The sequence below is a fragment of the Pangasianodon hypophthalmus genome, chromosome 5 (genome assembly GCF_027358585.1).
Source record: "Pangasianodon hypophthalmus isolate fPanHyp1 chromosome 5, fPanHyp1.pri, whole genome shotgun sequence".
Lineage (NCBI taxonomy): Eukaryota > Metazoa > Chordata > Actinopteri > Siluriformes > Pangasiidae > Pangasianodon > Pangasianodon hypophthalmus.
In genome coordinates, this window is record NC_069714.1 from 24,428,382 (window position 1) to 24,447,314 (window position 18,933).

General features: G+C 36.0%; 1 protein-coding gene and 1 long non-coding RNA gene across 5 annotated transcripts in view; one reads left to right on the top strand and one right to left on the bottom strand.

Moving 5' to 3' along the window:
- Positions 1 to 9,282, bottom strand: part of LOC113525658 (activin receptor type-1) — a 45,863-nt gene extending 36,581 nt beyond the window's left edge. Inside the window, exon 1 of one of the 4 annotated variants that reach the window (XM_026912229.3) lies at positions 8,817 to 9,282. Coding sequence is in view for 2 of the 4 variants with exons in the window: in XM_026912236.3 (XP_026768037.3) it covers positions 230 to 687 (458 nt within the window). In the remaining 2 variants the exon portion in view is untranslated. Of the gene's footprint in view, positions 1 to 205; positions 4,153 to 8,816 lie in introns of those variants that run through there. The other 3 variants (XM_026912236.3, XM_053234229.1, XM_026912254.3) reach the window with 3 other exon arrangements.
- A 120-nt stretch (positions 9,283 to 9,402) lies between these two features.
- Positions 9,403 to 15,620, top strand: LOC117597350 (uncharacterized). Its single transcript, XR_004578183.2, has 3 exons — positions 9,403 to 9,596; positions 14,754 to 14,849; positions 14,955 to 15,620. It is a non-coding gene; the product is annotated as an uncharacterized LOC117597350 (long non-coding RNA).
- Positions 15,621 to 18,933: the final 3,313 nt, after the last annotated feature.

An 18,933-nucleotide genomic window follows, 5' to 3' on the forward strand; every position in this document is an offset into this window, starting at 1 on the left:
CACACACACACACCCTCCCTTTATCCGTCCCTCACCTCATTTTTTTAAGCTACACATATTCTCTACTTACCCCAGGAGAGAGACCATCACACACAGAGAGAGAGAGAGAGAGAGAGAGAGAGAGAGAGAGAGAGAGACAGACTAAGGTGGGTCAAGAGTTTAAGGAGGGGTTATAAAAGAAAAGGAAAAGAACAAAAAGACAAACCTTTAAAAGAGAAGAAAGCCCTACCAGGATAAGAGTTTGCGAGTCCTGCTCAGACTTGAAGCTGTGGCTGTGTGTGCATGGCGCAGTCTGGCCTTAATGACAGAGTCTGAAATCCGATCCCCCCTCAGGTCTCTGCCAACCACCGCTCCCCTCCCTCCTCTCCTTCTCTCCCTCCCTCTGCTCGCCTTCCACGCTCCCTCGCTCCGATCCTCTCCTCTTGCATTGTTCTGGCCCGCACTGCCAGCTGTTTCTGACAGCAAAATTACTGTGCACGGAAAAATGATTGCTGTCGGAGGACCGTTTCCCCTCCTTTCTCTTTCTCCTCCGCTCTCTCTCTCTCTCTCTCTCTCTCTCCGCTTTCCGAGACGTTCAGGCTTCCGCAGACAAATTATACACTTTATGTTGTTGTGAAAAGGCAGCTGCGGGGCCTCTGCAGGAAGAGAGAGACACTCACACATATCTACTCTGAGGGATAGACGCATATATACATAGACCAGGGAGACTTCTCAGAGAGAATCTGCAGAGGAGTTTTTTTTTTTCAGTGAAGAGTGAAAAACACGCAGCTAAACAGGAACTAACACAACTCAAGGTTTTAGTTCTAGTTTCCACCAACTTGTGATGGCTAGAGAAGTTCCAGTGACAACAGCTACATTATCTCCACACTATTGTTAGCTTTAACTTTGAAAAGCTGCTTGGATTGCTGTTGTTTTTTCTTTGATATGACAATTAATTACCAGTTTATATGTGAGGCTATATGATAAAAGATTTAATCTTTTAGTCAACTATGGTGACAGAACAAAAACACGCACCATGATGAAATTAAAATGTTTTTATTTCCACAGACTCTGGCCAAAAGGATAGTAAAGTTTTTATAAAAGAACTAAAAACTCCTATGTAACTGAAACCATGTAATTACCAAAGATATAAAACCATGTTAATTCATGCTAAATTTGTGAATTAAAATGATTGTATTGGTACTATTTTTAGACTTGAGCATCTGTGAAGGTTGAGAAGTACCACAACTCAATTTGTACGATGGTGATTTAAAAACACAAAATTAGCACCAGTGAATCACACAGTTGCGTTTGTCTCTTTGTACGATGTACCTTAAGTGACTCAGAAACAAGCAGTGCTGCTAGATCCAATCCTACTTACTATTACGTCCCATTTGTACCAGTTTCAAGAAGATACCAAAAACCATACCACAGTAACCACAGACAGTGGATTGGGATACCAAAATTTTTGGTATTTGGCATCATAATAAAAAGGAAATGTGTGCACACAAACATGCAAACACACACACACAAACATGTATATATTGTACTATACGCCGTACACACAAACAGCTTAGAAGTGAAACACGATGAAGGGTGGTATGCATGAAAGTCCATTAATCTTTGAACAGGTTTGGTTCAGGTATTAAAAATCTGCTCCTGCATAACACTACCCAGCTCATTTCAATGAATCCCCAGCTGCAGCACATCTGCTTTCAGTAATCAGCTAATTAATGAGCCTTTCCTAAAGGATAAAACAGTGGAAAACATATGAGCTGTGGTTCTGTAGAGCTGGATTTGAGAAAAAACACTCCTACAGGAGATGAGCACCTGATGCTACGATGCAATAAAGTAACTGCAACTGCAAAACGGCTCATACTTGAAACAAAATTGTTATATGAATTCTGAATATGGTCATAATAGTATAACGATTTATTTATAAGTGCCTTTTATGGTACCCAAGGACGCTTGTACAGACATATTACAGCACTTAAAAAGCATGTAATAATAACAGTATTTAAAGCATCTTGCTATGAATGCAATGGTAATCTGTCATTTAGTCTCCTACATCAACAAGTCTGGCTCCAAATCTTTTCACGGCATTATCATGGAAATTCTCTGGCTACAGATAAGGTTGTGAGAAACTGTAAACAATTATTTATCACAAATATACATTTTATTAACTAATTTTTGCCAATTACTTTTCAATCAACAGTCCATTGTGTATTATAAGATGGCATTTATTTAAATCTACACTATCAATTCTCAATTCTGATTGGTCAGAGGGTGTTAACTATTTATAGTTGTTGTAAGGTAAGCGATAACAGGAACTAACTTGTTTCTGGGACGTTCTACAAAATTAAATGTAACTGTAAATGGTTAAAAAAAAAAAAAGCACGGTGTGTCGTTTTTTTTTTCCACAAAATTTTTTAGTGTCCACTAATTGCTGTGGTGTAAGAGGAACAGAACAGTAATAGTAACTCCAATTCAGGTCGCCCTGCATGACACCATCTTGTCATTCCTTATTTAAAACTGCTTTGTAGTAACATTGAGTGTAAAACTGGAGAGCTCACGATTTAATGTCCCAAAGAAAAAATTACCCACCAATATTGCTGTTAATATGTTTATTTATATTATTCACTTATACTACATAACACCACAGACTACAGAACAAGGTGAGCACACTGTACTGTGCAGGATCTCTTTTCCATTTTCTTGGGCTTATTAGCATGGCAGGAAATAAGACAGTCTGACCTAGACACTCTGTATTAGGACTCTATAATTCCCCCTGTGGCATCACGGCCCTTTTCATCGGGCGGATTCTCCTCTGATGACCCCAAATCAGCAGGACTTCTTTCTTAGGAGTTTGGCAGCTTTTTCCACTGCTTAGCAACAGCAGATGCATTTCCCCAAACCTGAGGGGGACATTTGCGGTGACCAACGTCACACGGCACACGCACAAACCAAACAGTGCAAAAAGTGAATAATAGTAACAAACTGACGAAAACGGACCAGTTTATTAAATAAAAGAAAAGAAAACATGAGTAACTGTGAAGTAGTGATGGTGTAGTAGCAAAATACAAGAAGGTTCTACAAACTGATAAAGTTGCTTTATACCAATCCACACTTCATACATAATCAGCAGTACAGTCTGGAATCACCGTTATCACCGGTGTCACGTTGAACCTAAAACTAATGAGGAATTCAACAAACTTATTGCAAATACAGTTTTAGCTAGCTTACTGGCTAACTTTTTTACATATTTTAACTAGCTTGCTCTTATAATAGCACCAAAGGAATATACCATTGTTTTCCAACCTAATCTTAATTTACCTCATCTGTAGCACGTGTGATATACCTTAGACAAGAATTGTCTAAGAATTGATGTTTGACACATTGTGCTGAGAAAAATTCACTTATAATGGAGGGCACTTGCTGAATTTTAGCATTACTATTGTTACATAGAACACATTTATTAATTCCTCAGCCCAGTGTTTACATCTCTATATTTGTATAATAGTCACAGAGATTGGACTATTTTCTTAGGGTAGGATTTGTTGTTATGTGCTACTAACATAAGACAGTCAATGTAGCTCATATTTAGTCAATATTTAGCATTAAAAACATAAATGTAATCACATTTTATTGTATTGTTCTAGTGCTGGATATAACTACATAAGAACAGTTTTAGTTAGACATTCTCTCATGCATGTTTCTTTCTGAGACTTTAGTGTATTTGTTAGTGGAATGGTTGATAGTTTTGAATTTGCAAGACATAATTTAATTGGCAATAACTAACTCCACTCCACATCGTGCCTAACAATGCCCCATAGCTGTTCTAAAATTACTGTAAACCATGGCGTTTTGAGGCTTATTGCTTCATTATCCAACAACTGCCCTTAGGCTTTCATTACACGTTTCATGTGAAGGGGTTTTCTGTTCTTTCTTTAGTTCAGAGAAACGTGTTGACGTGGTAGTCACACATATGTTACAGATGTGGTCAATAGAGATTAGGTATAATGGCACTGGTTTATTCCTTTAAGCAACAAACAAGCACGTGTCTTCAGTCGAAATGACTCGAAGAGCAAAAGTTAGACGTGCTTCTTCAGTCAAAGAGTGTAATCTAGTCTTAGGCCTACAGCGTCACTCCTGGGAAGAAGTGATATACATTGATATCCACTGCAGTGCCTGCAGACAGAGCTCAAAGAGAGAGAGAGAGAGAGAGAGAGAGAGAGAGAGAGAGAGAGAGAGATTGAGAGAGAGAGAGAGAGTGGAGCCAATCCTCCTGCTATCTGAATGCTATCAGATGACTCCAGAACGTGAAGGAGGGTAAAGAGCCCAGCAGGGCGCCACTCTTCAGACAATGATGCCCCAGCATGAGGCAGAGCTATCTACCCCCCCCCAAGTCACACTCACAAACACTGTCCAGAACACTCCAACACACACACACACACACACACACACAAACACACAACTGCTACTAGCCTGGACTGGACAATATGATCATATAAATCAATATCAACACCAATATCAATATGACATTGATTTATATGAACATATTGTCCAGTCCAGTAGCAGTTGTGTGTTTGTGTGTATATATACTGTGATTAATCACCCAGCCAAACACTTCTCTGAGACACTGTAAATATCATCAGTAAGTTAACATTCTCAGCACCAAGTGTCACATATATATATATATATATATATATATATATATATATATATATATATATATATATATATATATATATATATACCTTGTAACTATAGATATATATAGATAGATAGATATACATATAGTCTTGGGTTTTTCCCCCCTTGGTTGCACTACATGTTGTCCGGTGATTATCTTGTAGACACAGTTGTCACTTTTCTATTATGTACTGCACCAAGGCCATGGAGATTGTGATTTCATTCTACTCTATACTTACTATATGACTAGAATGACAAAAAAGCTCTCTACCCTACTACTCTACATGCAGCTGATTTAATGTTTAAATCTATTCATGCACCTGTCATTTCATTTTCCCTCTTTTCCCTCTCTCCATGTAAAGCAATTCATTTCTGCAGATATTAGATGTAGATTTTTTTTAATGGGACTGGGAGATGTGGTAAAATATCACATCATGATACTTTTCATAATAACAATGCACCTACAAACCGCAGTATGATATTTTTATTTAATGTCTACAAAAGTTAATTATTTAACCTGGGAAAACAGCGATTGAACAATGGGTACAAAAATGTACAAGGATGAAACAAATGAAAACTTTTTATTTTTCTAATTTTGCATTGTTTATTGCAATTAGGGGTCAAAAAAGTGTATCGTTTTTCTAAGAAATTTCTATTTCACTCAGTGTGTGTTCCAGCACTTTAACAGATTCCCCTAGAACATAAATTTATTCAATTCAAATTTATGTCACACTTTGAAGGTTTTCATTTGGCTCACTCTCATATTTCAACTTCAAATTGATCGCACACACAATACAGAAATGTAATGTGTTTTTTTTTTAAATACTGTACTGCTTACATATTACAACTGATATACTGTGTATTGTGGTGAAAATGTCTTCAGGTTTGGTTATATGATATTTTGTCATGTTGCCAGTGGTGATTCAGAGTTTAAAGCTTTTAAGCTTGTGAGTGGAAGTTTACACTGAGAAACGCCCTTAACTCTCAGCTACATGCTTGGATTGTGCCGTCATTTACCTGTAAGTCACTTTGGATAAAAGTGTTGGTCAAATGTAAATGAAATGTAAATACAGACACAGCCACAGACGTGTGGTCCCGCCGGATACGGCCTCGCTCGATCAGAAACGTAAAAAAAAAAAGAAACCATGGAACTTTCCAGAACTTTGTTCAAATGGCTTGCAAATGAAGTAACATCTCTCCTCAGCTCTCTGAACAGCCTATGAAGGCAGTAGGCTATCAGTCTCCATTTTGTCATTCGTGTCTGGAAAAGCTAAAGCTAATAACTGCAGTGATTCTAGGTGAGTCTCTTTAACTTCTCATTCTCATGAAACCACCTTTGTTTTAATGGAACATACCAGACATCACACTGTAACAAAACTCGTCACACACATCCGTGACACTGAGCTTCATTCAGCGCAGACAAACCTGTCTGAACACATCCTTGTTATCACATACACACACACACAGCTTGTGATCACAAAGCCAGACAATACAGCAGTTTATGGAAGAGCTGCTCTGTGCAGACCCAGCCCTCTACAGCAACTCACTGAAGCTTGACTGAAGACAAATGCCTGTCTGGACTGAGATGAGAGAAGTCTGGAGGGAAAAAAAAAAAAAAAAAACTTTCCGATTGCACAGAATGACTCAATAAATCCATCTCAAACACCCTGCTTTCACAAGACAAAATTTACTAATCCCGTTTTTGTTTTTAGAGTAAACACAGACAAACAATAAAATATGTTTAAGTTTCAGCCAGAGCGTCTGGGTAAACACCTTTCCTGAGAACGGCTGTTCATCAGCTGCGTGTTGATTTTCCCCCTCTCTAATTAAACCAATCAGTGAAGCCATACACACACAGACACACACACAGACACAGAGACACACACAGACAGAGACACACACAGACAGAGACACACACAGACAGAGACACACACAGACAGAGACACACACAGACAGAGACACACACAGACAGAGACACAGAGACACACACACAATGTGCCTTAACTGGACAAAAACAGACCGCTGCTATTCGGAGGTAGCTCGGGCGTATGCTTATCGAAATCTGCGTATTAGATGTGACAACGATCAATTTACACATTGTTTAGTTTGATAAAACAGTAATCAGATAATGCAGAAACTCAAGTCTACAGGACTCAATGACTACGTTTACATGCACAACAAATTTCTTGAATATTGTGTTAATCTGAATCAGGCCATTGGATTGCGGTGTTTACATAACTCAGTACTAATTAGAATATTGCCAAATTCTGATTAATACCAGAATATTGATGTGCATGTAAACGCAGCCAGTAACAACATTTCTTCCAGTGGCTAACGGTTTAATGACATTTTTAGTAACAAAGTGGCAGCACAGCTAGTTTGTAAAATCTCAATAGCTTCATTTTCTAAATCTATTATGTTTTGTTTGTCTTGTCGATTTATATTTACTCATTTTGTAAACGCTTTTAAGAGTAACATTTGAGCTGAGCTTAAATTTTAGAAAAGAGCTAAGGGCCTTCCTCACATGGCAGCTTGGCAGTGTCAGGATTTGAACTCATGACCTTCTGATTACATTTGCTCATTTGGCTGATGTTGTGATCCACAACGGTAAAGACACACATTTCTGAGTGCAAACTGAATATAAAGTTGACCTGCATGCTGCTTCTCTTTTTGTTCAAAATCTCTCTCTTGCTCTGTGTGTGTGTGTGTGTGTGTGTGTGCGTGCACATGCGTAGACACCAGATCAACATTCTCAAACCCAATACCACCTTTAATCTGGTTCAACATATCACAGTATAAAGATATTTGAATAATCTGATAAATGACTGGATTTCAAATTCTGAATTTTGCTCCATCTCTCTGACCTTAACCCTTTGTGTTCTGTTCATTACTTAGCAATGAAGGTACTTGTTCAGGGGCAATACTGACTTTGGGCAGCTGAGACAGAAAACAATACTTGAAATGACCAACACATATGATTTGGGGGAAGAGTAAAGACACACAAAACCACTTCTTATGCATGGGGATGTTCCTAATGTGTATGTAATCAGGTACATAAGACATGGGGGTAATGTAACAGTGAATTCACTTATTTGTTTTATTTCTGTAAAAAGCTGTCAGTTTCAATTCATATATCGTCCACTGTTTTGGTTCAAAATGACTATAAATATGTGCCCTAAAGAAACTGTATCATTTTTCATATTCGATCAAGTTTTAGTATGCTTGTGTCAAATTTTATTCGGGCCATTTTGACCTGAACAGAACACAAGGGTTAGGGTATTCAATAATCAGTAATCGCTGATTAACCTCGTGTCTCCTTGTCTCTCGCTCTGTCGTTAACAAGTGTGAAATAATAGGTGATTAATGGTGTATAGCACCCTCTTCCCCTCCTCCGCCCAGTCTATTGTAATGCTCAGAGCTCAGTGGGAAGCTGATGGACGCAGGGTGAAGACTGAAATCTGAACCTGTACACCTGGCTACATGACAAAAGACCAGCTAACCAAGTGCCAATGGTCTGCAAACATCAAAAACACACTGCACACACACAGATCCCTATAACACACATCATGCATCACGCAGAGCATTAATGAGAGCAATGAGAACTGTACTACTTTTCCTTGTCACTGGGATGGCACTCTTATGTGTACACCTATTGTACCTTTGCACCTTTTACCTAGAAATGTGCATGTAGTGAACCTTCAAAGCTTTACTCTGAAAGGTGAAGGATACATATTAAAGGGAAAAAAGATAAGAGGATCACCCTAGTGTGCGTAGGAAAGATAGAGTTTAATACACAAAAGTGTACATAATAATAACAACTACATCAGATATTATGATTAAACAGAAACACTTCTTCCTGTTTGTTTGTGTTGGTTCAATTCAAAATATCTAAAGTTTTGGTGTTTTGAAGGCAGCACAAGTGTTTTACTTATTCAGAACAAACATGTGAGTAATAATACTCATGCATGATCAAAGAAATAAAGATGATCTACGGATTTTTTTTCTATACATGCAGAAAAGCAAACAAAAGTAACCACTCAGACACACTGTCGCCAGAGCGCGCGCGCGCGCACACACACACACAGAGGGAGAGAGAGAGTTTTTTTGCACAAACAAATAAACTGGAAACATGTAAATACTCTTACCTTGTAACTACAAACTTGTATGTAATCCACTGCTCCTGGTGTTATTTATGTTTGTTGTTTGTTGTTGTTTGTTTGTTTGTTGTTGTTCCAGCTGAAAATCACGCTACTGTGTTGCCATTGCGCTGGAAGAAGTCAGACTTCTGGCTCAGAAGGAAGAGAAGAGAAGTGTGTGTATCCGGTTCCACTCTTCCTTCCGTCTACATCCATAAACTTTACCGACTTCGAGGAATGATTCAGTGTTAAAGCCGCTCATTCAGGATCAGGAGTGTGTGTGAGTGTGTGTGTATCTGTGTGTACGGGACGGTAGGACAGAGACACACTCCTGCATCACTCACTCCGAGCTCTACACACAGCTCACACTCCTGAACAGAGGAAGTGGTTGGTGTTAATCAGCAAACCACTCGGGCTTCATTTCCTTTCCTTTCGCTCGCATTCCCACACAAACGCCTCGCGTCTTTTCTTTTTTTTTCTTTTTTTTTCCATCCCCACCCACAGACTGGAAACCACGCCCACCTGCGCCAGGATTGGCTACTGTTTCACGCCCACACGCAGTGCTCATGTAGTTAGATAGAGCCTGTTTGTTTGTTTGTTTCTTTCTTTCTTTCTTTGTTTTCGCACATTTATTTAGATTGTATAACTCTATTCTTTCCTGTATGTATATTTTTCATTTACTTAGATTTAGAAATTGCAACTATATAAGGCGTTTTGAAAATAGCAACCGACGGCGTCACTGTCCAATCAGAGCACTGTTCGTGTAGCTTACCTTCCAGCCAATCACAGGTGAGGAGGCGGGATCTGAGGGGAAAATAATGCTCTCTCTGAGTCTAACAATTTTACATCTGAAAACCAGATGTGCTGGTAAATAAAGTTATGAAAGTGCGTGATAGTTTTCCTGCCTTTATTTTAGGGCTGTTTGTGTGTTTGTTTGTGTGTGTATATATATATATATATATATATATGGGGGGGGGGGGGGGGGGTTAAATAAAATGCATTAATGATGATTACAACAACAATAATAATAATAAAATATTTCTAAATCCATCCTAAATAAATACACACATACATATATAAATGATTCATTCAATGATTTCTTGATGGAATTAATGATACATACGGGTTTTTTTATTATTATTATTTTATGTGATAGATATATTGTATATTTCAGTGACTAGGCAACAGTCTTACAGGCTAGGGTTATAATGTTATAACACTTCCTGGATGGGAGCCAGCAATTAACATGGGCATGTTATGTCGCCCTGGTAGGAGTTAACGACGTGTTAATGACACTGTCTAACTGCATTTGCCCTTGAAAGCCAACCTTGACCCACTGTGTGAACCTTGTAGCTCTTGGGAACTTTAAAGTGAAAAAAAAAACAAGTTCCCAAGTGCCATTTCTGTCTCCATGGTTATGACTTGGTGAAATAAGATGCCTTGACAGTGGTACCAGCATATATATATATATATATATATATATATATATATATATATATATATATATATATAATTTAATCTTAAAGCTAAAAAAGGGACTTGTGTTTCTAAGTTTTTTTTAAATATTTTTTTAATTTCCTTTTTTTTAGCTAAGCTCTCCAGAGATCTAGAGAGCATAGAGTTAGCTAATACCAGAAACAAGTCATCTTTTTATATTTTTTTTTCTAATTATTGTCAAGACATACACAACTCAATTATTTAACCTTTCTTTATTTGACTTTGCAGACTCCAGTGCATTAAACTGAATAAAAACAAAGCATGCTAATACACTGGCAGGCTTGCTAAAACGTAGCTCATATACCTAACATTTTCTTTCTTAGCCATATTAAATATTTTTAGATTTTAGATGTTACATGGTTTTTGGCTAGGTTTTTTTTTTTTTTTACAAGTTAACATTTAAAAACTACTGCCATTTAGTTTCTAATAATGGAGAAAGTTTTTCAGGAGAAAACCAGTGGGAAACCGGATTCTCAGTGACACAAACTGTAAACCTGCAAAACAATGAGTCAGTGGTATGTACAGGTTATTCTTCTCAGCAGGTACAGCCTTATGTTCTTTTATTTCACCATTTACTTTTTAAAGGCTTTTAGCTTTACCACTTGTTTCTCTTTAATATAATAATCCATTGCTCACTGTCAAGCCTGTTTCTGGTTCAGGTCACAGAACAGACACTGTGAATACCAGACCAAATTCCCAGACTGGAAAAGTCTTAAAATGGAAAAGAAATGCAGTGCAGAAGTAACTCTTTAAAAAGATTTCGAAAGAATAAACACAAGCCAAGCTAGAAGGTCTGATTTTAAATGTGGTCTTAATGAATGTGATTAGGTTTCATTACTTTCAAACATTTAACACACTTACCTTACTTTTTGAATATATTCATTCAGTCTTCAATGTACTTAACCATGTAGTGCCTCAAGTACGGGTAATGTAATACCTACATTTATTCTGAATTAAATTAAACAAGACAAAGCTAGAAGAATTGTCATATGTTCATTTTTATGAAGGTACAGTGTAATACAAAAACTGTGAAATTGCACAAAAGACTGTGCTGCAAATTGTGACAAAATGTATACATCTGCAAGATTCTGCAAAATTCTGATTCAGCAGTTAATCACGTAACACAGATTTTCTCTTTTTTAAAATAAAAGAGAGAGAACTTATTCATACACTGCAGTCTTTTGGAATATTGCAGAGAGCAGCACTGCGATCAGGACGAGCGAATATGCTTTCAGGTTAAAGCTGTATGAGTCAACCTCATAATCAGTCTTTAAAACCAACTGAACTAAGTAGCTTTCCTGAGAATGACATAATTTTATACATTTAGTATGACATTTTTATTACTGTAAATATGAAACCTTAGCCTGAATGATGATTTGCACATTATAATATTATATTCTCTCTGAATATGAATTTTATGAGACAATACTGAAGTACAAGTGGAATTATATATAATATTTATGAATGGTAAAACAAACGTTTTTTAAATGCAAAAAAGAACACACTATTTTATATGTATTGCAATTTTGTATTAATCTTCTGAAGTGAAAGTTACGTTATAGCTGATCATTTGATGTCTAAACCATGTGTTCCTTTTACAGGAGCTTTTATAGTAGTGTCAGCTATGAGACACGTGGCCTTTTAATCTCATATATAGGACTTTAAAGTGCTTTCTGATGCTTCCATGCTACTCATTAGTTCTAGATGTTACTGAGCATCCAATAGACAAGTTCACTTAATAAATACATCAATAAATACAGTATAATGAGCTAACTGTCATTCTCAACTAGTGCAAAGGAGCACTGAGGCTAAAATCTACAACAATGATTATTTTCCATGCTCAAGCTTGGAATAATTTAATCAGCATTAATCAGCAAAAAAAAAAAAGTCTGAGTCTGATGATCAGTTTGGAATAGAAAAGTAAATGCCATGTAAATTATTTCAAATTATAATTACATGTTTACTAAAGTGGTCACTCATAATGACAAATTCTTCCCTCAGAAAAAGTAATTCCATCTCTGAATGAAAGAATTTTACAGATTTAGAAAACAAACCAATGGACATGCTCTATCACTTCATGCATATTCAGCTCATCTGTACATTTCTTGTATTTTCTTAGTCTGATGTCTGATTTAATGTTCCTGCCACTGTACCCTGTTACCAAGCCAATTCTTCACCATGCTATTCATAAGTTACTAAACTGTACATCATAGTGACTTACCTCGTCCACCTACAATATGCCTGGGAAGTGTTGCTGATTTCCTCAAAGCTGTCTTCCTGGATAGTGGGTGGAAATCATTTTTCAACCTAATATTATCTTCTGCATCTGTTGTGCTTGTGTGTGTGTGTGTGTGTGATTACCATAGACAATAACTTTGACACATTTCTCTTTAAAAGACCAGAAAACCATTTGCTTAAAACTCACATATATTAGAAGTCTAATGCCAACTGTTAACCTCTGCCATGTATTTGTTTAAAATGTCTGACCATTAACTCTAACATTAAAGTTTTTAGGAGACAGACAGTCATAACTGTTATTATGCTGTTTTTCCAACTCGACAACACTGGAACAATAAAAGTCATTCTGGTTACTTGCATTTTCCAAACATTCCGTGGTGTCCATGTATGATCAGACAGAACCTGAAGCACGTCCATTTTTATTACATTGGTCACTCATAACCACAAGTGCTTTCCTCAGAAAAAGCAGTCCCATTTCTGAAAGACTAAATTAAGTATATTTAGATTGTTTAATTACTTTGCAATTATTCAACAGTGCTGTTTAAGTAGGTTTTGATTAATTTTCTGGCAATAATTCCAGCTACAAGACAAGTTACAGGTTTATATTAATGCCCTCATTCTTATATGTTATAGTTTATATAGTACCTTACTCTATGTCTTGTGTAGTAGATACAAGCAGATAAAAATATGTGTAATTGTTGATATAGTGAAGTTTTTTGTGTAGAAGGAGTCTCCAGTGTCAGTACTTTGTAATAGTCAGAGGTAATGCTGTAACTTTAAGTTTTCCACCATTGGGAAAGTTGGATGTGGTCAAGACCATCATTGTCAAGTCCAAGAGAAGGCCAAGACCAGGACTAGCCATGATCAAGTCAAGACTAAGTCTTAAGGAGGTCAAAGCCAAGTCAATATAGAGTCCAGATGAAAGCAAGAGTGATCAAGATCAAGATCAAAAACCATCAAATCTTTTTCAAGACCAAGCCATTACTTCAACTAGGTGGCTTCATTCATTCATTGCACCAATGATGAGGCTATGTTTTATAGAAGACTTCTTGTCAAACTTTGCGCATGTTTACAAAATTCTGGTCAAGACCAAGACAAACCAATATGTACCAAGACCAATGTCCAAGTCCAAGTCCAAGTCAATACAGAAAATGTCTCAGACTCAGAGATTTACAGCCCTATGGAAAAGTCTGCAGGAGGAAGGGCTTTGAGTTTTGTGGTTTCGCAGTTGCATTTGTTTGTCTTATTAACTTTAAGAAGAAGAAATAAGAGAGTCTAGTGAGGAAACGCCTGGTTATAGCTGCTGATAACAAGAACTAACTTGTTTCAAGGGCATTCCACTTCATGATATTCCACTGCAACTATAAATGGACAAAATGTACATGTGTTTAGTGTTGACAAATTGCTCTGGATTTAAGATGAATAAAAATCACCAGGGCATGCTGTTATAGGAAAATAATCAACTTCTGGTTCATGACAGTAACTCTGTTTAACTCTGTTGGGCCACATCACACCTTCCCTCATTGATTATTTTCCTATAACTTCATGCCACATTGTGTTTTATATAATCCTTACATAACTCAGTATTGACTGAAATAATTAATGAAAAGGTTCTACAAAATTTATGTTTGGCATAAATGTTTATTAATATCTCTCACTCTATTAACAGTCATTTCAGATATTTCGAACTTTCATATTTCAATATTTTGTGGTGAAATTTGGGAGTATGTGCAATGTCCCCCACTGTGTTCCTTTTTGACAATATACAATGTTTAAAATATTTACAGTTTAGTATTTTACTAGTTTAGAGTACGTTTATAATTTTGCATGTCTTTTGTCTGTTCAGTGTTTACAGTTTGTTATCTTTTGTACTAGTTATGAGTTTAGAATTTTTGCACTGTGTCTTTGTAGGAGTATGCAATTGTAGCACAAGAATTTCATTGTATATAGATGGTTACAGCACTCTTTATGCACATGACAATAAAAGGTGAAACTTGAAATGTGATGCTCCAACAACTGCCCTTAGACCTCCATTAGAAATGAGTTTTGAGAAAGCGTCGGGTTTTTTTTTACATAATAATTAAAGGAAACGCTAAATTATAAAGCAGAGTTCCTCCTGCCACCACTGCTCTTCTTCCAGCTCTGAGAAATCTGCATAGATATAAGCTGAGTATTGATATCATTATTCTGCCTCCTTCTCTGTCTTTTCAGATCTGCCAGAAAGGAAATTGAAGCCTCGAGATCAATTTGGAGCCCACTGTCTGAATGTTATTGGTTTTCTGGCTCCCACTAAAGGCAGTGACTCAGGTGTGGTGGTCTGTGAAGACCTCCAGTCTGTAATGTGTGTGTGTTTTTTTTTTAAAATTTCTCTCTGTATGTGAACATATCACTATAATGGTTTTCTTCTTTCAGCCCAACCAATAAAGACCTGTCCCAGATTGCATGAGCTATGAAGAATTCCAGGAAAGTGAATTGGGGCCTTGTGGCTATCCGAGCCTCCCTTTGGGAGCAACTGTAAGTCAGCATGGGAGAGAGAGAGAGAGAGAGAGAGGCTGAGAGCTACCACAGGGGATGAGAAGGTGACTGCAGAGATCATATTGATACCACTCAGATGCTCCTCGCTCACTCAGGCTTTTACGCCAATACAATTGTGGCCAGCGTGGGATCAGATTTTGTTCCAAGCATTTAGCAGCGCAATTGATTAGGTTTATAAAAAGTGTGTGTTAGCAAAGCCCTAGTCGGGAAGTGTTGCATAGTGCAGGTCCATTTTCGGTAGCACAGTGGTGCCAATGGAAAAATCGACTTTGGATCTCAGGAATACCGCAAGACCTCATAGAGTAACACTTAACAATCTGAAGTCAGACTCAAGTGCTTTGACTCAGACTCAGCTAGTCCTTTAACTCTAAATGTTATTTTTTTCCTATACAAATGTCAGTTTGACTTTCTTTTTGGATCTACATGTTAATGTATAGGTCTCAGATTATACACAGGACTCAGGAGTGTCCGACAGGAAGTGCTAATCTTGTGCACTAAGAGTTGATTGCCACTAGATGGCAAGCTCTTTATTCTGTGCTAAGCCTTTCTCATACTTGAAAACCATTTTTAGGAATTATACCTTTAATCATTAAAGAGACTGAGGTTCTCTTTAAACCTGTTCACTTCTTAGTGTTTGAGGTTTCACTGATGTCTTTTAATTCTGCTTCAATACAATCATACAATTATTAGCATTATAAGCTTAATATATGGAAATATGATAGCAGGTATGTATACCAGGTATGTATACCAGTTACATTTATGAAGACTTATCAGTTTAAAACCTTTAAATTCACCTTGTTTTAGTTTATATCCCTGCTCAAAACAGCACAGACATGGCCTCAGAATTATGACTATGATTAAAAAAACACATGTTTTTAATGTTCTTTACATTCCTTGATTTAGTAAGAATTAAAATTTTCCCTTTTCAACCAAACAGAACATTAAGGGTTAAACACACTCTCAGAAACCTCACCTTTGAACATGAACAGTTTGTAATTATCTCAAACCATTATGCAATGGAATAAGAGTGGGGTGAAAAGTTAATCCAGCACCAGTGTTTTGACATTTCTGAGGTTATCATGTGATTTACAGGTACTGAGACATGACATGAATGACGCAGTCAGACAAAGAAACTGATGACAGTTTTCTTCTGAGAATAGAAACTTAGAGTAGATAATTAAAAAAAAAATTAAAAAGGATTTTCCACTAAGTAACAGAATTATAGATGTTTCTATAATTCTATAATTTCTATAAAGTTCAAGGTTTCAATTTCTAAAACATATCCAAAAGTATGCTGTGAAACTTTTTTTTTGCTTTACGTAAAAATATTGTCTGGTTGCATCATCTTTACTTGCCCAATGGTTATTCTACTTAAACAAACAGACAGTCTGCCTGTTTGTTTTTTTACAGAATGTCACTCAGATTTGACCGATCGAACCCAATATGAACCCACTTTGAAAAAAACAGCATGGCAACAAAAAAAAGGGCAATTCCACGCAAATGTCAACTGTACCATGAAAAAATTATGTTGTGAGCACAGGAACAAAGCTAGTTTTAAAATGTTAACTCGTGTTTTTCACTCATATTTCTCTGTATTTAACTTCTCTGCTTGAATTAAATGGAATTCAATATATGGAGATACGTCATATCCATAAAGCAAAAATGTGTACAATGGCAGTTTTTTCTTAATGATGGATTCCCAAAAACATATATATATATATATATATATATATATATATATATGTGTGTATATATATGTATATATATATATATATATATATATATATATATATATATATATATATGATGTTTTCTGCAAATCATTCAAATTCACAGAGAAAATGTTTGTCCGTTTAAAACGTGCAGACCATAAATCAACACGACATATTTTTAAGATTTGTCTGCATTTTCCTCAAGAGATTAAATGACAACATATGCAAATTGACTAATTAATTCATAATTCATGTTTCTATTATGAGACATTTTGTTAGCCAAATGTTACATCCATAATGCTGAAATTGCCCCAAACATAAAATTTTCTTTCAAGCTTAAAAAGTAAGTGTAATACATCACGTATTGCAATATTTTCCCACTCAGACTTGCATAGCTCTAAAGGTACATGATGATGTGAAAACACAAGAGCTAAAGCCTCAAATAACAGCAAACAAGTTTTATAGCTGGCTGTAAAACTAAGATTACAGAGAGATCAGTGATTACAGAGAAGATTACTGAGTGTGAATCACTTGTATCTTGTGCTTAAAGAGTTTTGTCTCTTTCTTTCTACTTGCATTTTAAAAACCTTTCTTTAAAGTTCAGTGTGGCTTAATGTGATCAGAACAAATCTGCATCAGGAGTGGAAAGCCTGTGACTTTTTTCTCTCCTCATATGTAGCTGATGCTGGAGTATAAATAATGATCATCACATGTATATTCTCAGGCTTGAAGGTGTGTGTGAGTGTACAAAACAGCCTCTATATGATCTGACCATACACACCTGTAAAGCTGAGAGAGCAAAGAGCAGCACAGTTACACTGTCCAAATGTACAAAACATTAACGACAGCCTTTACAAACAGATCTAAGCCTGTGACTATGCTTCTCTTGGCCTGAGGCCATGCAGAATTTTCTCTGAAAGGATAAGGAGCAAAATCAAAAGTTAAATAAAAAATCAAAAAAATAAATCAAAAGTAAATTTAGTTGTAGTTAGAGATTATTGTGATTTTATTCATTCCTATTAGTGTTTTATGATATTTCTATTTAGCCTATATATATATATGTGTGTGTGTGTATATATGTATATATATATATATATATATATATATATATATATATATATATATATATATATATATATATATATATATATATATATATATATATATATATATATATATATATATATATACACACACACACACACACACACACTCTCTTTCTGATTGCCTTTTCTTCTCATTAAACTAAAATTCTAATTATGTGAATGTTCTGAAGAAAATCTAAAAAGGAAATGAAGAGGAGATTTGAATTAGATTTATTTATCTAGGGTGGGGGTTGTTTTATATTATTGTAATTCCTACATTATTTATTTTAGTATTTTTTTGTAGTCCAGTTTGCTTTAGCTGTAATAACCCTGATAAATGCACCTCATTAACTTATCACACTAATACATTAATTCTTATTAATAGAAACCAGTATACATTATTTTAAAGTCAACCCTTACTGACTATGTAAAAGTTTTGTTTTTGTTTGTTTTGGGTCACTTTTTTCCCAGCTGTCCCTGTTTACCATAGCTACACCATGTAATTACACTTATAACTCTGTAATATAATGTAAAATGTGACTCAATTAGTGTCATTCATTTGTGCTGATTTATGCCATACAAAAATAGCTTGTGCTCAGACTTTTCGAGATAATATGTAAGGAATAAAATGCCATGTAGTGTACTGTTGTCAATTACAATATAACAACATTATGGCAAAGTAATAGTAGTGTTATAGCAGTGTATAAACAGTCACTCAGTCACCAGTCTCTCTTTATTTCTCTCTCTAGAAGTTAATAAGACAAAAAATTGCAGCCTTAAGCCTGACACCTTAAGACTTAAAGTCAGCACTTTACCTCTGACTGTTACATTGAAACTGGAGACTCCTTCCATAAATGTTAAATAAACATCTCCCTACAGAAAATGTCATCAAATCAACAATTGCTCACTTTTACATGGCACATCCTTCATACAAGTCCTTGTGTAGGCTGTTAATAAAGAAACAATAATGTGTTATGATCAGCGCATTAATAGCAACCTTTGACTTGAATTACAGTCGGCACTATTGTCAGAGCTGCTCATATTGAAAATTAATCAATA